This window comes from Nelusetta ayraudi, unplaced genomic scaffold (assembly GCF_046127955.1).
Source record: "Nelusetta ayraudi isolate G7.1 ecotype Tasmania unplaced genomic scaffold, CSIRO-AGI_Nayr_v1 ptg000135l, whole genome shotgun sequence".
NCBI lineage: Eukaryota > Metazoa > Chordata > Actinopteri > Tetraodontiformes > Monacanthidae > Nelusetta > Nelusetta ayraudi.
Genome location: NW_027466185.1, coordinates 14,489,085 through 14,507,356, shown reverse-complemented (window position 1 = coordinate 14,507,356; position 18,272 = coordinate 14,489,085). Strand labels below are relative to the sequence as shown.

General features: G+C 47.1%; 1 protein-coding gene across 1 annotated transcript in view; it reads right to left on the bottom strand.

Moving 5' to 3' along the window:
- Positions 1-18,272, bottom strand: part of csmd3b (CUB and Sushi multiple domains 3b) — a 282,923-nt gene that overhangs the window by 41,864 nt on the left and 222,787 nt on the right. The window contains exons 26-45 of the mRNA XM_076011490.1: positions 16,802-16,928; positions 16,322-16,524; positions 15,507-15,698; positions 15,079-15,217; positions 14,605-14,792; positions 13,749-13,867; positions 13,157-13,232; positions 12,908-13,024; positions 9,207-9,320; positions 9,022-9,117; positions 8,522-8,725; positions 8,202-8,326; positions 7,746-7,842; positions 6,597-6,701; positions 6,337-6,455; positions 5,450-5,519; positions 4,887-5,003; positions 3,944-4,153; positions 2,625-2,813; positions 1,613-1,790 (exon numbers count right to left, since the gene is read on the bottom strand). Coding sequence (XP_075867605.1) covers positions 1,613-1,790; positions 2,625-2,813; positions 3,944-4,153; positions 4,887-5,003; positions 5,450-5,519; positions 6,337-6,455; positions 6,597-6,701; positions 7,746-7,842; positions 8,202-8,326; positions 8,522-8,725; positions 9,022-9,117; positions 9,207-9,320; positions 12,908-13,024; positions 13,157-13,232; positions 13,749-13,867; positions 14,605-14,792; positions 15,079-15,217; positions 15,507-15,698; positions 16,322-16,524; positions 16,802-16,928 — 2,785 coding nt within the window. The remainder of the gene's footprint in view (positions 1-1,612; positions 1,791-2,624; positions 2,814-3,943; positions 4,154-4,886; positions 5,004-5,449; positions 5,520-6,336; positions 6,456-6,596; positions 6,702-7,745; positions 7,843-8,201; positions 8,327-8,521; positions 8,726-9,021; positions 9,118-9,206; positions 9,321-12,907; positions 13,025-13,156; positions 13,233-13,748; positions 13,868-14,604; positions 14,793-15,078; positions 15,218-15,506; positions 15,699-16,321; positions 16,525-16,801; positions 16,929-18,272) is intronic.

The window sequence follows — 18,272 nt, the reverse complement described above, 5'->3', positions numbered from 1 at the left end:
CTGGCAGAGACTTTTTGAAAGCAGCGTTTTTTGTTTTTTTTTTAAACTCTTCGCTGTGGGAGGTTCATAAATATTGACCGAGTCGTCCGATGATGAGAATAACAGATGTGAACGCCGTCGAGACGCGGCTTTAGCGCTGCTTAGTTCGGGTCTCCGCGCTCGCGCGAAAAAAAAGTTGTGCGTCACGGCGTCGCAGTGAAACTTTAATCTTTAATGGCGCCACCAGCTGTCAGGCTGGACAGCCGGCCAACAGCGCCGGCCAACAGCGCCGCCATTATCAGTGATTAAAAAGCATCCTAATGAAGTTAAATGGAATCATTATTTCCCGCCACTGAAGGTTTTCTTTCTTTTTTTTTAATTGGGGCCAATTTGACCCGGCAGGATGCGGAAAGGAATGATTCCAATTAGGCTGCATGAAGTCACATGACCCGCCCGCTCCTCCACTACATCCAAACAGGCGTGAGCGCATCAAGGGCCACAGTCACGCGAAACCTCACTGTGCGAGTGTGTGTCGTGCTCGTTGTAATGTGTACATATACGCTGATGCTGTGCATTGAAAGTGGGTCAGAGAGCCTCGCAGTCAGAGACCAATTAGCCGACGAGGCGGCTGTCAGCTGGCCAGCTCCGAGCTGCCAGACCCACTGTGAAAATCTCACATCGGCCTCCGACTCCCTGCAGGAAGTCACCGATAGTGACTTGCTGGCCGAGAGTGTGAGGGTATTTTATTGTTGTGTGTGTGAGTGTGAGTGAGTGTGTGTTTGTTCTCCCTTCCTTTCCCCCCCCACTCTGTGTTGAGTTCAGCCAGGTTATTTCGGCTCTATTTTTTTTTTTTTATTCCCCCCCCCCCCGCTGTTCAACCCAACAACCGACAGCTGGGTCACTGCTGCTCAGCTGTACAGCCGGTCACCGAGCCGCAGGTGGACGACACTTGGCCAGAAACGTCGATAGTGTGCGGTTTTAAATTGGGAGCCACCTGTTGCTGGTCGCCTCTACAGGCAGTCCAGTTTTAAGCCAGTGCAGCAGCCGCACTGATGTGTGAAGTCTCAATCAATCCTCTGTTTATGGAGATTTTTATGTCCTCTTGTGACTAAGTTAAAATTACTAATCGATTCCTCGGCTCAAATGGATGGAAAAATGATTTGATTACAATTTTCCTGAATTAAAACCTTGTCTCCTTAATTACGCTGGAGCTGTTGCTGTGTTTCACACAGACGGTTATTGGGGTGCATTTGACACCATGGTAGATTTCACTTTTATGCTTTTTGCGGTTGTTGTTTCAACTGGCGCTGAAATAAAAGGGCAAGTTTTCTTTTTCACATGTCCCCCCCCCCCCACACACTTTTTTCTTCTATTTTACAAGTTAGATTCTCCCAACATCTTGAACTGAGGCCTAACAGCCTGTAACATGGCAACCTCACACACTGCTACTGAAATAGCACCAGTCTCCATGATCCTCCCACCTTTCGACATCCAATGACGGCATCGCATGGCGTCATTTAATTTTTAATTTAATTCATCAACACGTTTCCTTGTCATGAAAACAAATGACTTCCAAGTGACAGAGGTTATCGGCCGAAGCACGAAAAAACAAGTCGGAGGCAGCGGCACCTACCAGACGGTGATGTAGTCGTAGATGGGCTCGGTGCTCAGCACGGTGAAGTTGATGTAGATGCCGTGGCCGGGTGGAACTCGGACGCTCCAAACACAGTCCTGGAAGTTGGGGTACTCCTCCGGGTGGCCGGGGGAGTAAACGGTTCCGTTCAGGGAGGTGATGTTGCCGCCACACAGGGCTGCCAGACAAGAAAGCACGGCGAGGGAAATTAGCAGCATTGACGAGGCGACACTTTAATCGTCCAAGAGGCAGCAACTCTTTCTGATGGCACCCAGACAACATGGTCATATATTAGTCATACTGGTTATTATTTCATTAGGAGGCAGAGCGAGAGACTATTTTCAGTGGTGTGATGGTTTATGGATGAGTATTAAAATGCTGGAACGCCTGGCAAATAACGACGACTGCGGAAGGATTGGCTGGTTGCGCGGCTAATTAAAGTTTGAACGACCTAATTGGAAAGGAATGATAAAGGCCCAGCGTGTAACAGTTAAACGGAGCAATTGACATGAAATGGAAGTAACAAATAGACTTTTTTTTGGCAGATAAACACAAAAAAAAGCATATTTATTTTTTGTAATTCATCAATGACAGAATACGTCTACATACATCCACCCTGTATCAACACCAGCTGGAAACATGGATCTGCTCAGGGTTTGGTGATTTAACCCTGGCATCACAGCTGGTATAGGAAAGATGCAAGATTAACATTAGCATTTGCAAAAGCCTTTCTTACCACTAGGTGGTGCTAAATCTTTCACACTGGGCCTTAAATATGAACTAAAGGTTCAGTTGTACAAAGACAAAATAACACATATAATACATATACATATTTCTTTGTATTCCTTTGTATGTAAATGCAGCGATGGAAAACTGGTATGCATCTTTTTTGATTCTTTGATTATCAAATTATCTTCAAATAAGATCAAAGAAATCATCTTAAAGGCAACTAGAAAACCTCCACACTTGTTTTTTTCTCCAGCACAGTTCCCAGTTAGACTTTCTATGCTACCTTCACATCGCGGCAGCTGGTGGTTCCAGTTCCTGCTAATTCCATGTAAACAGGTGAGCGAAGCCTCTCCGATCAGAGAGTAGCCTGGCAGGCACTCGAATGACACTGTCATCCCCACACTGAAGTCTGTGCCGATCACGATGCCATTTCGAAAAGGTCGAGGGTCCGGGCAACTCTGCAGCTGGTAGGCTAAGAAAAAAAAAAAAAAAAAACAACAACAAGAAAAAACAACGAAAAACACTCAAATCAATGGGGAATAACATGGCACATAGCTCCAGCGTAGATTACAGCCTGGCAAAGTCACAAGGGCGACAGCTGTGCCATCTTTTTTTTTTTTTTACAAAACAACAAATAATTTGATTGGACTCTCAATCATGTAACAGTAAAACACTGCAATATATTGCTATACGTGCTATAGAAGGCATCTTTTCACCACCAGGTGTCGTAGTTTTGCACTGCACAAGCAGCAAAACAAACCGGCTCCCTGCAGCCTCCTTCTGAACCTTTAAGGGTCCAAGAAATGCAATGAAAAGATCACAATAATGTGATTTTTTTTTCTTTTCTCCATCACAATTAAGACACAAGACACAATTTTTTCTCAACCCACTCAAATGACCATTTTCACCCTTAGTTTTACACAAAAAAAGTGCACACAGTCAACTCGTGAAAAGCTTCATCTACTTTCATTCGCAGGTGGTATTAATAACGGCTGAAAAATTCAATAAAAACGCAGCACACATCCAGGGGTAAATTAAGGCTCTTCAATTGTTTGACTAAGGTTTTGTGCGTCGCCAAAGCTCACAATAGCCCCAAATGAAATCTGACACGCCGGTGTTTAAAACACTTCCTATCGGGGCGAGGAGCGACGTGTGACAGCGAGGGGCGCACGTCAGCGTCAATGACACTCCTGTTTTGGAACGCCGTCCTGTCAGCAGCGGCGGCGACAGCGGCGACGGCTGGCCTTGTCAACGGCCGATGAAAGAAGTTGTGCGTCGGGACAAAATTTGCATATTAGCAGTAGGAGACGAGGCTATCGATAATCAACGGCAGACAGCTCGGAAGCCTTTTATTGTCACATTAATGAGATTCGTGGGTGAGAAAAAAAAAAGCTATTTTCATCATTTGACTGTGGGAGTGAATGAGAGGAGGGCAAACACGGCTTTTCAATTTTTTCACCGGCCGAGAAACATTTTTTTTTTTAAAGTCAATTAGTCTTCTTGTCAGTTTTTCTGGATAAAGCCATTTTATGCGCGCTTGCTTTCGTTTTCGTTCCCATTAAACGGGGCGACGCGCGAGACTCGAGAGGACGCGGCGAGCACCTTGGTACGTGATGTGGAAGCCCGGCTTGTTCTGCGAGTAGTCGCTGTGGAAGAAGAAACTGGTCTGGTGGGTAGTGCTGAAGAGCGGCTTGGGGACGAGAGGCCCGCTGAAGCGGTCGATGACCGAGCCGGCCTCCATCGTGCCGCTGCGGATCTCCAGGTAGTCGTGGATGGCCTCGGTGGAGAAGTTGAGGAACTGCAGGTGGATACCTGAGAGGGGAAAACGCTCGTTTTACCACTTGGGTGTTACAATATCAAAACCTCGAAGATTTGGTGCCAAATAAATGGCTTTAGGGGGAGGGAGGGATGCAGATGGGATTTTCTTTTTGAAACAGCATGCTTCTCATTTACAAACAATAGGAATCTAATTTCCATATGTAAAAAAAACACAACTTTCTGGAGCGATCACGACTCAACAAACTTATTCCAACTGGGCTATGCTACTTCTGTTCAACTGCAAAGACGTGGCCACTTTTACCGGGTAAAATTTTCAGCCGCTTGTTGACGCAAATAGCTCATCAGCCAATCACAAGACAGCAACTCTTTGCCATTGAACAGACAGACGTGGTGAGGACTCCTTGCTGAAGCGAGTGTAACAATAAGAAAAAAAAAAGGGTGTACCTAATAAACTTACCAGCTACTTTTTTTATGCCAGCCTTAATGCCGTCATGTGTCCACAATAACATTAAAACAGTATTTTGACATCAAAATACCAAAACGGAATGTCCTGGAATATCCCGAGCTGAAATCCTGAAACATTTAGATTGACTGAAGCCTCGACCGACGGCGGGCGCAGCCATAAAAGCTGCTGCTGACGTTTCATTTGTAGCCAGTTTCTAAATGAGAACCAATTCCGGCACACCGTGAGGGCACGAGCAAACAAAGGCTACGCACCGTGGCGTGAGGCAAGAAAAGCACGGGAGGGGGCGACCGAGTTTCTCACCGAAGCCGACAGGTAGGGTGACTGTCCACGTGCAGTCTAATCCACTCGGGTAGTTGCCAGGGTAACCGGGACTGAGAATCACTCCGCTCACATCTGTGGTGGAGCTGCCGCACTGAGCTGCACACATGAATCACACAGAGGGGGAGAGAGAGAAAGAGGGACAGAGAGAGGGACAGAGAGAGAGAGAGAGAGACACCAGACGGAAAACAGTGATATAAACAGTGACTCAGTGCTGGTGGAAGGCGGGCGGCCGTTTCTCACACCCCATCGTCATATTCAGACTTTCTATAGATACTTTCCCATCTGAATTAATTACTGTTGAGCTGGAAAATGCATTTGTGTGTTTGTCCACGGGTGCAGTGTCTGACTGAGTAGTCCATCAGTTTAAGAAGCAAATTATATTCTGCGCAGAATGCTAAACATTTGGCTCATCGCACTGATCAAAAGCCTTCATTCTTTTTCTTTTTTTTTCCACCAGGGTGAGGGTGAGTTGAGGCTTGCATCAGTTTTCAGCAGAGATGGTGTTGTGTTGTGTGTGTGTGTGTGTGTGTGCCGACTCCTACCCAGGCACAGTGGGACGGGGTAGTTCCACCTCCTCACAGGTCCAGGCATGCAGGTGATGTGACCGTTGCCCTGAAAGTTAAAGAGTCGGAGGGGAAAAACGCCAAGGATGAAACTTTTTAAACAGATGCATCTGTTTGACAGTCAGTGTGTGCGTGCGTGTGTGAATACGTGCGCTTGTGTGTGTGCACATGTGTTAAAACCACCACGTGGGCGGGCCACACTGGGGATCCATGCATTATTCACCAAATACCGCCAGAGTTGTATGTAGAGGCAGGAAAACCACCCAACAGAAGTGTTTCCTTCTGATTTACAGTTTGAATAATTCTCGGTTTTGTGCGCACGGGGGTGGTGGTAGTGGTGGTGGTGGTGGTGGTGGTGGTGGTGGGGGAGGTGGGTTGTTTGCGGTTAAGAAATCAGCTCTCATGAGTTGAGATGTACGGCATGTGGTTGGTGTAACGCGCTCGGCAAACGGGAGAGCGAAGCTCCGGTACGATGTGTTTTCCTCTCGAGCTTCAGCTGGAGTTTTTTTCTCCCCTTTAATATTTATGGTTGTCTGAGTTTATATCATTTCACTTATTTTTGCACCACCATTTCTTCTTGCCTGTGTGAATGCGCTAATCCTGACGCACTTCGCAACGTTAAGGCCTGGACGCGTGTAGATAGCTAGCATGCTAAAGAATAGTTCCACATTTGTCATGTCACAAGTATGGTGTTTGTTGACGGTGTGACTTGTCAATCGGTTAATTTGACTAATCGATCGATCGATCTATTTTATTTATTTATTTTTGGATTGCTGTATCATGAACGCAACTTGCAAACCTTTATAAAGGCCAAAATGTCAAGAGTTATGCGGCTATCGGAAGGCTCCTCAGGACTTGACCTTCACCTGCAGAGAGTATCCTTGTTCACACGAGAACTGCACCACGTCTCCCACCATGTATCTGTCTCCTTGACGTATCCCGTAGCTCGGAGTCTGCGGCTCCGGACACGACTCCAGGCCGATGGCTGAGCGAGACAAGAAAGAAAAAGTCCAGGATAACATTCAGCTATTCAGCCTTCCTGTCTGTCTGTCTGTCTGTCTGTTTGCCTGCCAGCAAGTTTGTGAAAGCCACAGTGCTTTTTTTCTTTTCAGCCGTGCACTTTTACCTGTATATTCCAGGTGAAAGCCGGCCGCTGAGACGCTGATGTCGGAGCTGAAGCTCAGGTAGAGGTTGTTGGATGTGCTGTTGAGAAGAGGAGGGATGGTGGTGCCTGAACGCAGGTGAAGAAGAAGGAGAAGAAGAAGACAAAGGAGAAGAAGGAAGTGAGCGACACACAATCTAAACATCATCTTTTCAACAAGAAAAACAAGAGGCTCTTCCTTTTATTTTGTTCTTTTGTTTTTCCAGTGAGTGAAGCATTCTCCAAGGACAGGTTGCGGAATTACTTTGATATGAGACATACGTTTTATTTGAAAGCGCTTCAACAACAGTAGGCTTGACCTACTTCGGTCAAGCAGGCAAAGGAGACGGACAAAGTGGGAGGGGAAAGCCCTGAACTCGGAGGCTGCAGCTGAAGCAGCCGGTTGCCTGTTGCTGGCTGAATTAATTAACAAGAGTGTTCTTTTATACTCTCTCTTCTGCAGCAGTCTGCATCTACACCTCCATGCTGGGGGCATTGCATTGGAAAATATTGCTCATTATCACAATAAGAAGGAGACTTACATCATGTGCAATAAGCAATGAATGTTAATAAATAATGGACTGCAGCAGCGAAACTGGGACACTTGCTTCTGGCTGGATGACTGAACTGTGTAAATTAAGTGTCGGCAGTGGCGATCAACCAGCGACAGTAACGCTACAGTAGAGCCCAGTTATAATATCCCTGAATAGAAATAAATGTCACTGCCTCGATATATTGGTTCCGCTGTTGTGTTACACATGCACGCTTACTGTGACCTACATGAAGCCAGGATGGATATTTTTTGATACACAGTTGTCATTGTCAGAAATGTCTTTTTCACATTTTCATGATATATTTTCGCATGCTGAATCAAATGTTTCATCAAAACAAATAAAAATAATTCAATTGATTAATCAGCAACAGAAACAATCAAAAGCTGCCGCCTGAAGCAAAGTTTTTCATTGCTGCTCTGCCTACATTCCCTTCTTTACTCTTTAAAAGACAACTGCTGTGTTTTGTCACCCCCCCCACTTCCCTCCTTCATTTATTTCGTATTCATTTATATGTAATATATATTTTTAGTTGTTTTTTATGAGTTCAACCACAAAAATGGAAAGCCCATCCTGAGCTTACCAGAGTAGCTGCCCAGTCTCGGCGCATGGCTGTCAGCGCCGTCGTAGAAATCCAGAGAGTCCCAGTTGTGCTCCGTGGCAAAACTCACCACTTGGATCTGAAAAACAAAACAAAAAACGAAACACTTTTTTTAAATGTCGCACCTCGATGTTGCCTTTTGGTTTTCCTGGATCGAAATTAGGATGGCGAAGAACAGAGGCTGCAGTCTGTTGACGCTGCTGTTTTACGAGCCAATGGGATTAAATAGACAGAAAACTAACACCCAACCCCTTGTGTCTGTCAATGAATTTGTAGTTAACACCTGTTGGTGGACTATTTGCCTTTCGCACACTGCCTGTTGAGACACTATCTAGTTATCTCTGCCACCATCCATCCATCCATCCATCCATCCATCCATCCATCCATCCATCCACTCTTCAGCCTCCCAGCAGTACTCTGCAGTGACGTCCCAGGTACCTGTATCCCTGCTCCCTCTGGGACGGAGACCTTCCACACGCAGTTCTGGTTGTTGTCGTAGGGCTCCGGGTAGCCGGGAGAGAGGATGGTTCCTCGGCGTGAGGTCAGCACGCCTCCACAGGGGACTGCAGAGGAGGAACACGAGACAGGAGGGAAAGAAGGAGGTTAAAACAACTTCATCCACCAAGGAAATAAGATAACACAAAAACTGCAGCCACATCGTCTCTGGACTTCAAGCTGGCGAGTCCATTAGTCTAATGCCAATCTCAGTGTGCCGTTGCCATAAGCACCCGATTGGGTCACACCGCCCACTTATTTACCCATGCATGTTGGCAGGGTGTCGTTCCACTGCGCCAGGCTGTCTGGGACGCTCTCGCAGCGGATGGCCGTGGAGCCGTGCAGCACGTAGCCGGGGTTGCACTCGAACTGCACCAGGGAACCCACGGCAAAGTCGTTACCTAGCCGCTTGCCGAAGCGCGGCTCCGGGACGGAGCTGCACTGGGTGGAGCTGGTCCTGGGCACGGCTGTGTGGGGGGCACAGGTGAACAGTCAGGAAACAACAGATACAGATTTTTTTTCATTTTTCTGCCAAATTTGGTTGTTGTTGGTTTTGCCTGTTAGCTCGTTTGCTATCTACTTTTTAAAGTGACTCCCATTTGAAAGCTGCATTTTCATCTGCTTTGCCTCAGTTAAAAACACCATTTGGCTTCCAAAGCAGAGGTGGAAACAAAGTCAACCGACACGAGCCCATCCACATGCTGCAACTTGCAACTTCATGAAAAGAAAAGCAAGTGTTTCAAACGACACGTGATTGGCTGACCTTGGTAGACAAAGTGAAAGCCCTTGGCGGTTTCCGGTCCGACCGTGGTGAACTTTATTGTGATCTGGTTGCCAGTACTCAGGGGAAGGGACTCCCCTAGAAGCAGAGATAACAGCAGAGGCAGCCTCAGTTAGCGGGCCAGGCTTCATTTCCATCCCTCTGTATCAATCCAAAGCCGCCCTCACCAGAGTGGGATCCCGAGAGAGAGGACAGCAGCGTGCTCTGCTGAGTGGCTCCGTCGTAGATCTCCACCACGTCATTCAGAGATGTCTGGAACAGGACAAACTGGCCGAAGAGGACTGGCGGTTTAAAATGACACAGAGGTGGGGGGGTTGGGGGTGGAGGGGAGTGGGGGGGGGGGGGGGTGACAGACCAGAAGATGAGTTAATCGCACTTGATTCACTGCGAGTTATTGTTATTCCACGCCGCTGTTTCCGCCTCGACCTTCCAGTGATGGAATTAACCTGTGACACCTCATTTGAATTTCATCTGGCCACAGCGTCGACCTCCACTCGGAAGAAGAAAAAAAAAAAAAAAATCATCACACAGCCGAAGTTAAAACCGCCCTGATCAGGTCTCCTGGTGTTGCTGCATGAAATGCCTCTTTGGGGCTAAAACAGGATGTACGATTGCAAAAATCGTTTTCCCCCCACCTGTTTAGTTGTCAGAAGCTAGCACATGTAGCAGGTTAGCAGTCCTTCGTCCCAGAAAAACATGTCTTACTCTATTTCATCATTGTCATTTATTATCCCCGCAGGGGAATCGGCTGAACATATAACGTCAACCGTTGCAGCGCAGACTTCAAAACCTTGCAAACCTGTGTCACATGGGGGACGAAAAAATAAAATAAAACATGTTCTACCCTATTTCAGTGTGATAGAAGGTGTACATGTCTGCCGCCACAGAGCCCGGGAATTAATCCCAAGGCTCCCGTACCGTCGCCACTGAGATTCCACGGCTAAGAAATGAATTGTGATGGTGCAGCTAGCAGCAGTGGCCTGCCGTGGAGGGCCCCCTGGAGGCCAGAGACATTGTGTCCAAGTTTGCGCAAATTCTCTCCGTCCTGGTTGCTCATCATGTTTTCAAATCGAGCCTAAGCGGACCAAAGAAGGTAGAGGTTGTGTCGTAAATGAAGACAAAAAAAAAAAAAAGATGTCCGTCTGCAGCTGTTTGGCTCCTGGACATTAATTCATTGCTGAGGAGGGCTTATGATTCACACGCACACACACACACACACACACACACACACACACACACACATACATCATCTTTTCATCACTGCCTCCCTCCTCCTCGGGAACCCCAGGGGCTGAGGTGTGAAGGATTAAAGTGGAACGTTGCCAAGGATATTCAGCTAAAAAAGAAGGTCACCGGTCACTTTGCGCGAGACGATTTCTCTCAGCGGAGTTCTTTGAAGGCACAGTCCACATTCCGCTAAAGGATTTCTCACCACCGGGGACACCTTCTTGGCTTTCAGGCACGTACTTGATACTTGGGACAGTGGGCAAAAATCACAACCCCCCAAAAAGCAACAATAAATTATTGGTAATTACAGAAGGGTTAACTGAGCTTGAATTCCTGTTCACTTATGCAGATGACACACAGCCATCCGCTTCACTTACATCCTTCCATTTCCAATCACACTTTATTTGGCACTCAGGGACGTGCTGCAGTCAATCCCAGCTGTCCACCCTTGGACAGCTGGGCAAGTGGCCAGTTTAGCGCAACCTCCAATTAGCCCGAGTTAGCGTAATTAGCCAATTAGCCGACCACTGCAACGCCATGCTGGCCAATAAACGCTAAAGGTATTGAATTAATCTCTGGGCAAATGTGGCACCTGAACTTGAAACTTCAAATTAGCGGAAATAATTATTGACAGCCGTCCGAATAAAAAAAAAAAAAAATGCTCATTGACTCTCTTGAAACTTGACAGATCCAGCCAGAACTGATTCCTGTCTTAATTTAACAGGGCCAAAAAAAGTGTTCATAAATGACTCTTAGCTCGTTGCTACTTTAGGGCTGCGTTTGTACGCAGAGTACCCGCTCAGACTGCTTTCAGAGCCCAATGGAAGGACTAAAAACAAGATAATTGTTCGATGAAATCAAAACATCGACTTCAGAAAAGGGCTCTGAATTGGAGGCGAAGAAGAAGTACTCCCACTCGCTCGCTCGCTCGCTCGCTCGCTCACTCAGCTTGTAAAGAAAAATCAGGGTGATTGAGGTGTCCATTACGTCTTGCTGCAGTCAGACGCTGAGGCGCCGGTGGAGGAGTTCACGGCCTTGACACCGTCGAACAAACATCAGCGGATTCCGCAGCGCGCCCGTTAAACACGGGGCCAATCGGCAAGGCGGGTAGTCGGCGAGGAGAGATCATATACCAGCTGGTGCTGGAGCCCCGTTCGCCGTGTAGGCCTGTCTGATCCCTCCGGCGGATCTGTTTGTCTAACAATTAACATATTCTGCTGATCGCTCGAGAGGCCCCCCTTCAGCTTTTGACATCAGTTGGAGATGAAAAAAAAAACTAAAAAATCCCCGCGGAGCTGCCAGGACCCTGTCCCGAGTTACCGCCATCGCTCGGCAGGAAGTACATGGCATTCCCACAAGGTTTGAGGTCCAAGACTCCCCTCCTCCTCCTCCTCCTCCTCCTCCTCCTCTTCCCCTTCCTGCTCCCCCTCCTCCTCTTGTGAGTCCTGACAGAAGCATTTGTAAACATCAACAGCCCGCTCATAGAATTTGCTAATTATCAGACGGCTTTTTGATCCGAACCCATTCCCTCGCCAAAAAACCCTGAGACGTCGTCAAATTTCCAGCGGAAACTTCTGTCTTTGTTTTGTTCTTCCTCAAGAATGACGGGTTTGCGTGACAAATCCAGGACCTGGAGCGGCGGCGCTCTGTCAGTCCTACGTCGTTGTGGGAGGCGGCGGGCTTGGTTGGCCGTCTTATTCATTCAGTAGATAAGACGGGACCAAATGTTTCGCCTCCCTCGGTCCAAATGTCTACACACACACACACACACACACACACAGCAAAAGAGAGCGGAAGTCTCATAAAAAGCGGCGGCGCTGATACAATGAGACAACAGCCTCGGGGAAAGCTGTTGTTTATTCATGACACGATGGGACGCCGCATCCCAGTCAGGGCCGGATGACTTTGTCATTCGCGCAATCAGATTTGGATTTGAACATGTGACTTCTGCGACAGGAATTTGAGAATGTGACAACAATGGCGCCACTCTGGCAGAACAATCACAACTGCTGGAGGGAGTCGCTGGATTTCAACGCGTTCCTGTTGCGCTTGTGGAACTGGAGGTTCAACTTTTAGCCTCGCAGGTTCGAAACCCGAAAAACTGTAATTTCCCAAACAGGAAAAATCAAATTGTTGACATTTACGAAATTTTGTGTTGATATGGCTGCTCTTTAAAAAATCTTTCATTTGCTCTCAAGTCGCTTTGCTCTACTTCACGTTGTTCACATTCTATCATACCTCACTCACTCCTGCAGAGGACGTCTGCTGACAAAAAATGGCCCCGACTTTTTATGGAACCCAGCCGACGAAACCCTGCGCTGCAACGGAATGACCGGCCGTCGTGCATCATGTCATTGTGTAGCATCTCCACCGCTGCAAGAGCTTCTCCATAATGCAGTTGAGTTACGGTGAAGGGGTTTCCTTCAAGTTGCTTTCCGAACCAAACAGTGAAACTGGAACAGGAAGAGCTGATTCTGCCGCTTGCCGAAAGTTCAGACACAAAGCCAAAATCACCAACGTTAATCCCAAGCAGTTCCTTCAATAATTTTGTTCTGAACTTGTCTTAGCCAGCGCATGCTGCCTCTGATGGGACCGGTTTAAACTGAGATTTACGCAGGCTGGTGGGCACCTACTGACTTACCAAACTCTCTGGGAACAGATATAGAGTAAACACATGTCTGTCCGGTCGTGTAGTTTCTTGGGAAGTTTGGGGACAAAACAGTTCCCTCCGATCCCGTAGAGCGACTTCCACAAGGTGCTAGGGACAAAAACAAAAAAACAAAAACAAATAACCACAAGAAATTTAGACACATAGACACAGAAGCAATTAAAGCAAATTGATTATACAGTTGTTGATTTGACTTGAATCTTTTGTTCGAAGTCTAGATACCTTGACAGCTCGGTAATGCTCTGTTCCATCCAGGTCTGCCGTCATCTCCCATACTGCAGGTGAGGGTGGAGTAGCCCTGGAGAACAAACAAAATATTATTGACTATTGTTGGATGTGACCCGTGCATAAATCATCCAATTGTTACACTCCATCTATCCAATTACTGCAATCATCAATCTAAAAATTAAAAAGTCCAGCAATCATTGTTTCTTTCATTTATCCATTCATCCATCCATTCATCCATCCATTCATCCATACATACATTGATCCATCCATTGATCCATCCATTGATCCATACATTGATCCATCCATTCATCCATACATTGATCCATACATTGATCCATACATTGATCCATCCATTCATCCATCCATTCATCCATCCATTCATCCATCCAATAATCCATCTAACCATTCGTCTATCCATCCATTCATTCATCCATCCATCCATCCAACCATCCATCCATCCATTTATTCATTCATCCATCCAATAATCCATCTAACCATCCATCCATCTAACCATCCATCCTTTCATCCATCCATCACTTGTCCATCTATCTTCCACCCATCCACCCAGCCATCCATCCATACACACCTGTAAAACGTATCCAGCCTCGCAGTAGAAAGTGACCGTAGAGCCCAGCTTGTAGTCCGATCCCAGCCTGGTCCCATTCAGAACCACACCCGGGTCAAAGCACGACTCCCTCAGCTTGGCTGGATGCGGGCAGGGTGAACGGCGAGCCGGCGGGAAGAGACGAAGGCAAGAGAGCAGGAGTGAGTCAAAGACAAAGCGACAGGCGCAGATAAATAAGAAGTGCAATTAATAATGTGTGAGTCCCTCGACGGGAGCGGATGTGGCTCACGTTCCGTTTGGCCTTTTTAAGAGTCTGTTTGATTCAACGGCTTTCACCAGAGATTGGTTTGGAGCCATGACTTCATCTGCTGCCTTTTGAATGCTACATAAACCTTGTAAATTATGCGTTGGCCTCCGTCCTAATAGATTAGCGGCCACACGGCATAAGCCCGAGAACTAATTTGGAGACGAGTCCCAGTGTTGACTTCTTCTGTATGTTGCGAGCAACTAGTTCAACACCCAACCGGCTCGCACTTCATCATCCTCTTTCATCTGAGGAGAAATGGTGATGCACAATGTCATCACTTTTGCACGATCACTAAGCCTGCTCCTCTCCACAGTTACCTGGCTTGCGTTGACAGCGTGACAAAAAGGTCCCCGTTGAAATTTTTCCGTTATTCTGCATATTAAAGTATTTTTTCTCCAGTGACGTTTTAAAATGAAGTCACAAAACATTCTTGGTGAGAGAGTTTTTCTGTTAAGATTAAAATAAAGACAGTGAAAACAAAGCTGTGTGCGTTTTCGCTCGATTTGCTGTGGCAACACAGACGACAACAGTGCTGGAAGTGTTCTCGCTCTCACTGGCAGAACTTGTTACCTTTGTATTCCAGGTGAAAGCCGGTGTAGGAGACGGACCCGTCGCTGCGGAACGCCAGGTGCATGGTGTTGGAGCTGCTCTCGATTCGCTCGGGCAGCTTGCTGTCCTGGAAGCTACCAATCAGAGGGCTGTTGCTATCCGGGCCGTCGTAGATGTACAGGAAGTCGTAGTTTGGCTCAATGTTGAAGCTGGAGGAATGGAAGGCGGAAAAAAGAAATGTGTTGGAACTACTGAAGCAACTCATTCATTTCTGTCCTGGGAACGTCAGATCAGCGGATGAAGCAAAAAGTTTAATCGACTTTTGTGGTCCCTGATGGTTTTCGGGCCATTGTGGCAGCAAATTATTGTTCTTTTGCAGCTAAAAAGTCATTTGCAATTATAATTTATAGCGAGGAATTTGTTCCGTTCAGTTTTCTCTCAATACTCCTAAAACTCCTGATTCCGGTGAGGATTCTTTGCAGAGCCGCCAGTTACCTGATAAAGGCGAGCGACAGGACGTAGTCTGAGTTCACGGCAATCAGCCAATCGCAGTCCTTGGAGTGCGGGTAGGGGTGGGGATAGTTGGGGGACAGGATGAAGCCGTTGGAGCCCGTCAGGTTTCCTCCACACGGGGCTGCGTTGGGGGCAACACAAATCAGAGTCATTTCTTAACCCAAGGAAAGTTCCAAAATGCCGATAAAACCAAAGCGTTCCCGCCTGGAGCCTTGGTATGAGGCGGTGTGAAATGAAATATTGCACGTGTTAGCGAGATCAGCTCATTAAACATTATCTTCCTCTCCCCTGTGCAGGAGATTCCTCAGTCACAGCAGCGCCCTTGAGCCTGGCAGCGATAGTTGCGCACTCACTCGACCATTTATTTCACAGCGCCCCCTATAAATATGGCAGGGTCCAGGGCTCCTCACCTATGCAGACAGGCGGGCTGGGCTGCCAGTAGTATCTGTTATCCACTTGTATACAGGTGATTTTGTCGTCCCCCTGGAGCTCGTAGCCAGGGTCACACTGGAAGGACACCGAGTCCCCCGGCTCGCGGCCGTCCCCGCTCCGGCTGCCATTCATCGGAACACCGGGGTCCCTGCAGGCTGTCGCTACCGAGCCTGGATGGAGGAGGAGAGAGATCGAGAGGGAGGGTGGAGAGGAAGAGGAGGCAGAGAGAGAGAGAGAGAGAGAGAGAGAGAGAGAGAGGAAGAGTCATTACACAAAACATCTCTGTGTCTTTGGATATCTTTAGCCATTAAGCCGTGCACAAATGAGATCTTTCAGAAAATGTATTTTTTAGCGTCAGTATCGTCCATTTCTTTTTCTTCTCTTTTCCTTCTTCGCAGTATCACTGTGTCAATGTCTCAATGTCGCCGTGGACTTCTGATAACATCAAACAATAGGTGGTGGGAGCCAAAGTGTTGGACCTTTGGAAAAATAATGATGCTCCAGCAAGCTTTGAATAGTATGATTCTGTGGAAGAGTTTTGGTTTCTCTAGAGCGGACTACAAACACACCTCATGCACTTATTTTTTTTTAGCAAATACATAAAAATGTCAATAATTGTCCAATAAACACACTTTTTCCCATCTTTATTGTGTTAAAATAAGAAAATTGGTTGCTGAGGTAGTATCCTATTGTGACAATTCAATAATGTAAAGTTTTTTTTTTTAATCAAAAGCAGTTTGAAACTCTAGTTTGATTTCTTTTGAAAAACAAAATGCTACTGAACCACGCTTACTAGAGAACTGGATGGCGAACCCGGACTTGCTGATGTAAAAATCGGTGTCAAACTGCACAGTGACGGTGTTGAGGGTGGAGTGGATTCCCTCCGGCAGCAGGGAGCCACTCAGCTCCGACAGCTGCATCTCGTTCTCAGGGGGTCCGTCCCAGACCTTCAGCATGTCGTGGCTGGCCTCCGTGTCGAAGGACAGGAACTGAAGGCTGAAAGACCGCAACAGGGAGGAGTCACTCACACAAGAAACAGCCAAAAAAAAAAAAAAAAAGTCCAGGTAAGGTTTGTTTTGGGGTTGTTACATTTGTTAAAGGCTCAGTGTGTAAAGGGCACTACCATCAAGTGGTGAGCAAGCGTACTGCAACCAATTTGATTCCTACATAACCATCATATCTATTTGAAAAACACATAAAAGGGAATTCCAAAGAAGCAAAAACAAGTAAATACTACTATAGAAATGCTTCCGCTTCGGCCTAACTGAATTACCTCACAATGTTTCCTGAGTCCACCTCGATGGTCCAGGTGCAGCGCAGGTTGTTGTCATAAGGAAACGGGTACCCGGGCGAGAGGATCCTCCCAAAAGACTCGCCCTTAAAACGACCGCCGCACTCGGCTGCGGCCAAACAGGAGACAGACAGGAGCGTTAACACGGAGCAAGACGCAACTTTTCTCAACGGGCTGCCGCTCACAAACACTGAGTGTGTGTGTGTGTGTTTTGTGTGTGTTTGCGGTGTAGTAACAACCTGCCTCTAAGCGTGGTAATTGTTTATCAAGGCAATCGGACGCGCCGGTCACACCCCGGTAGCTGCCGAGCGGCGATGAAACAATCAACGCGGGGAGCGAGGGATTAAGAAAGAAGCTCTGATCCGACGAGGAGGAAGAGACGGGGGGAGGGGGGGAGGGACGCGAGAGAAAAAGAGAACTGCTGACGCCACCGCTCTCGTCTCATCCCCAAAGAAAACGGCTCTACGGAAGAGCAAATCATTTCCTCCTCCATTATATATTTTCACAACCACCATCATCATCATCGCCGTCGTCCCGTCCTCGCTTCCTCCCCCATCATGTCCGAACTCCCTGAGGCCGCCCTACCAATCCCACCCCACCCCGCCTCCTCCCCTCAGAATATATTACCTCCGGTAACAGGCGCAATAATAGGAGGCAAAAAAGGGGGAGGAGACGGAGAAGTGGAAACGGAAACGGAAACTGCAGTAATAATAAGACAATATTAAGACTGGGGGTTAGGCGAGGTCAGCGCGTGCCGCTGCTAAAATAGAAAGTCAGAGGACTCCAGCCAGTGGTTGGTTTTATGAGCCTTTCATTATTGATGGAGAGGAGGAAAAAAGAAGTCTGAAGATGAATTTAAAACTCAGGGTTTTTTTTTTAGAGGCCCCGTAACGTTTGGCATCCTCCGTGTTCGTATGAGATGTTTTGAGTTCTTGGAACTTGGGTCGGTTCTGGTTTCTGGCTTCTTTTTGTCTCAGAGAAAGTTCCAGGAGAACCACAAGAAGCTTCTCAAACGTGTTCAAACACAACTCAAAATGCCAGGTAGAACGTGAAATCTAGCGTGATGCTTCCGTCTGACAGAGAGCGCGCAGAGAGCTTTTGCAAAGGCAACAGGACACTTGGAAGGTGATTGGACAAACCTCCTGTCTGTCCCTTTCAAGTAGACCAATCAGGTGGTTTGCTTTGTCAGACTTTAGACTTTCCTCTTTGTTTTAAGGGCAGCACTTAAAGCCAAGCCAGATGCAGTCAAGGTAAGTTCAGGCCGAGTTACCGTCAAAATTCAACAATTATGATTCAAACGCGACTCTGGAGCTTTGAAAGCATTCAAAGAATATTAGCGGCAAGTTTAAACATGCTTGCAGCCCTGAACATTAAAAAGGGCCATTTTGGACAGATGCTGAAATGGTTTGTGTCATGACACGACACATACACAGAAAAAAAAGAGTTATTTAAA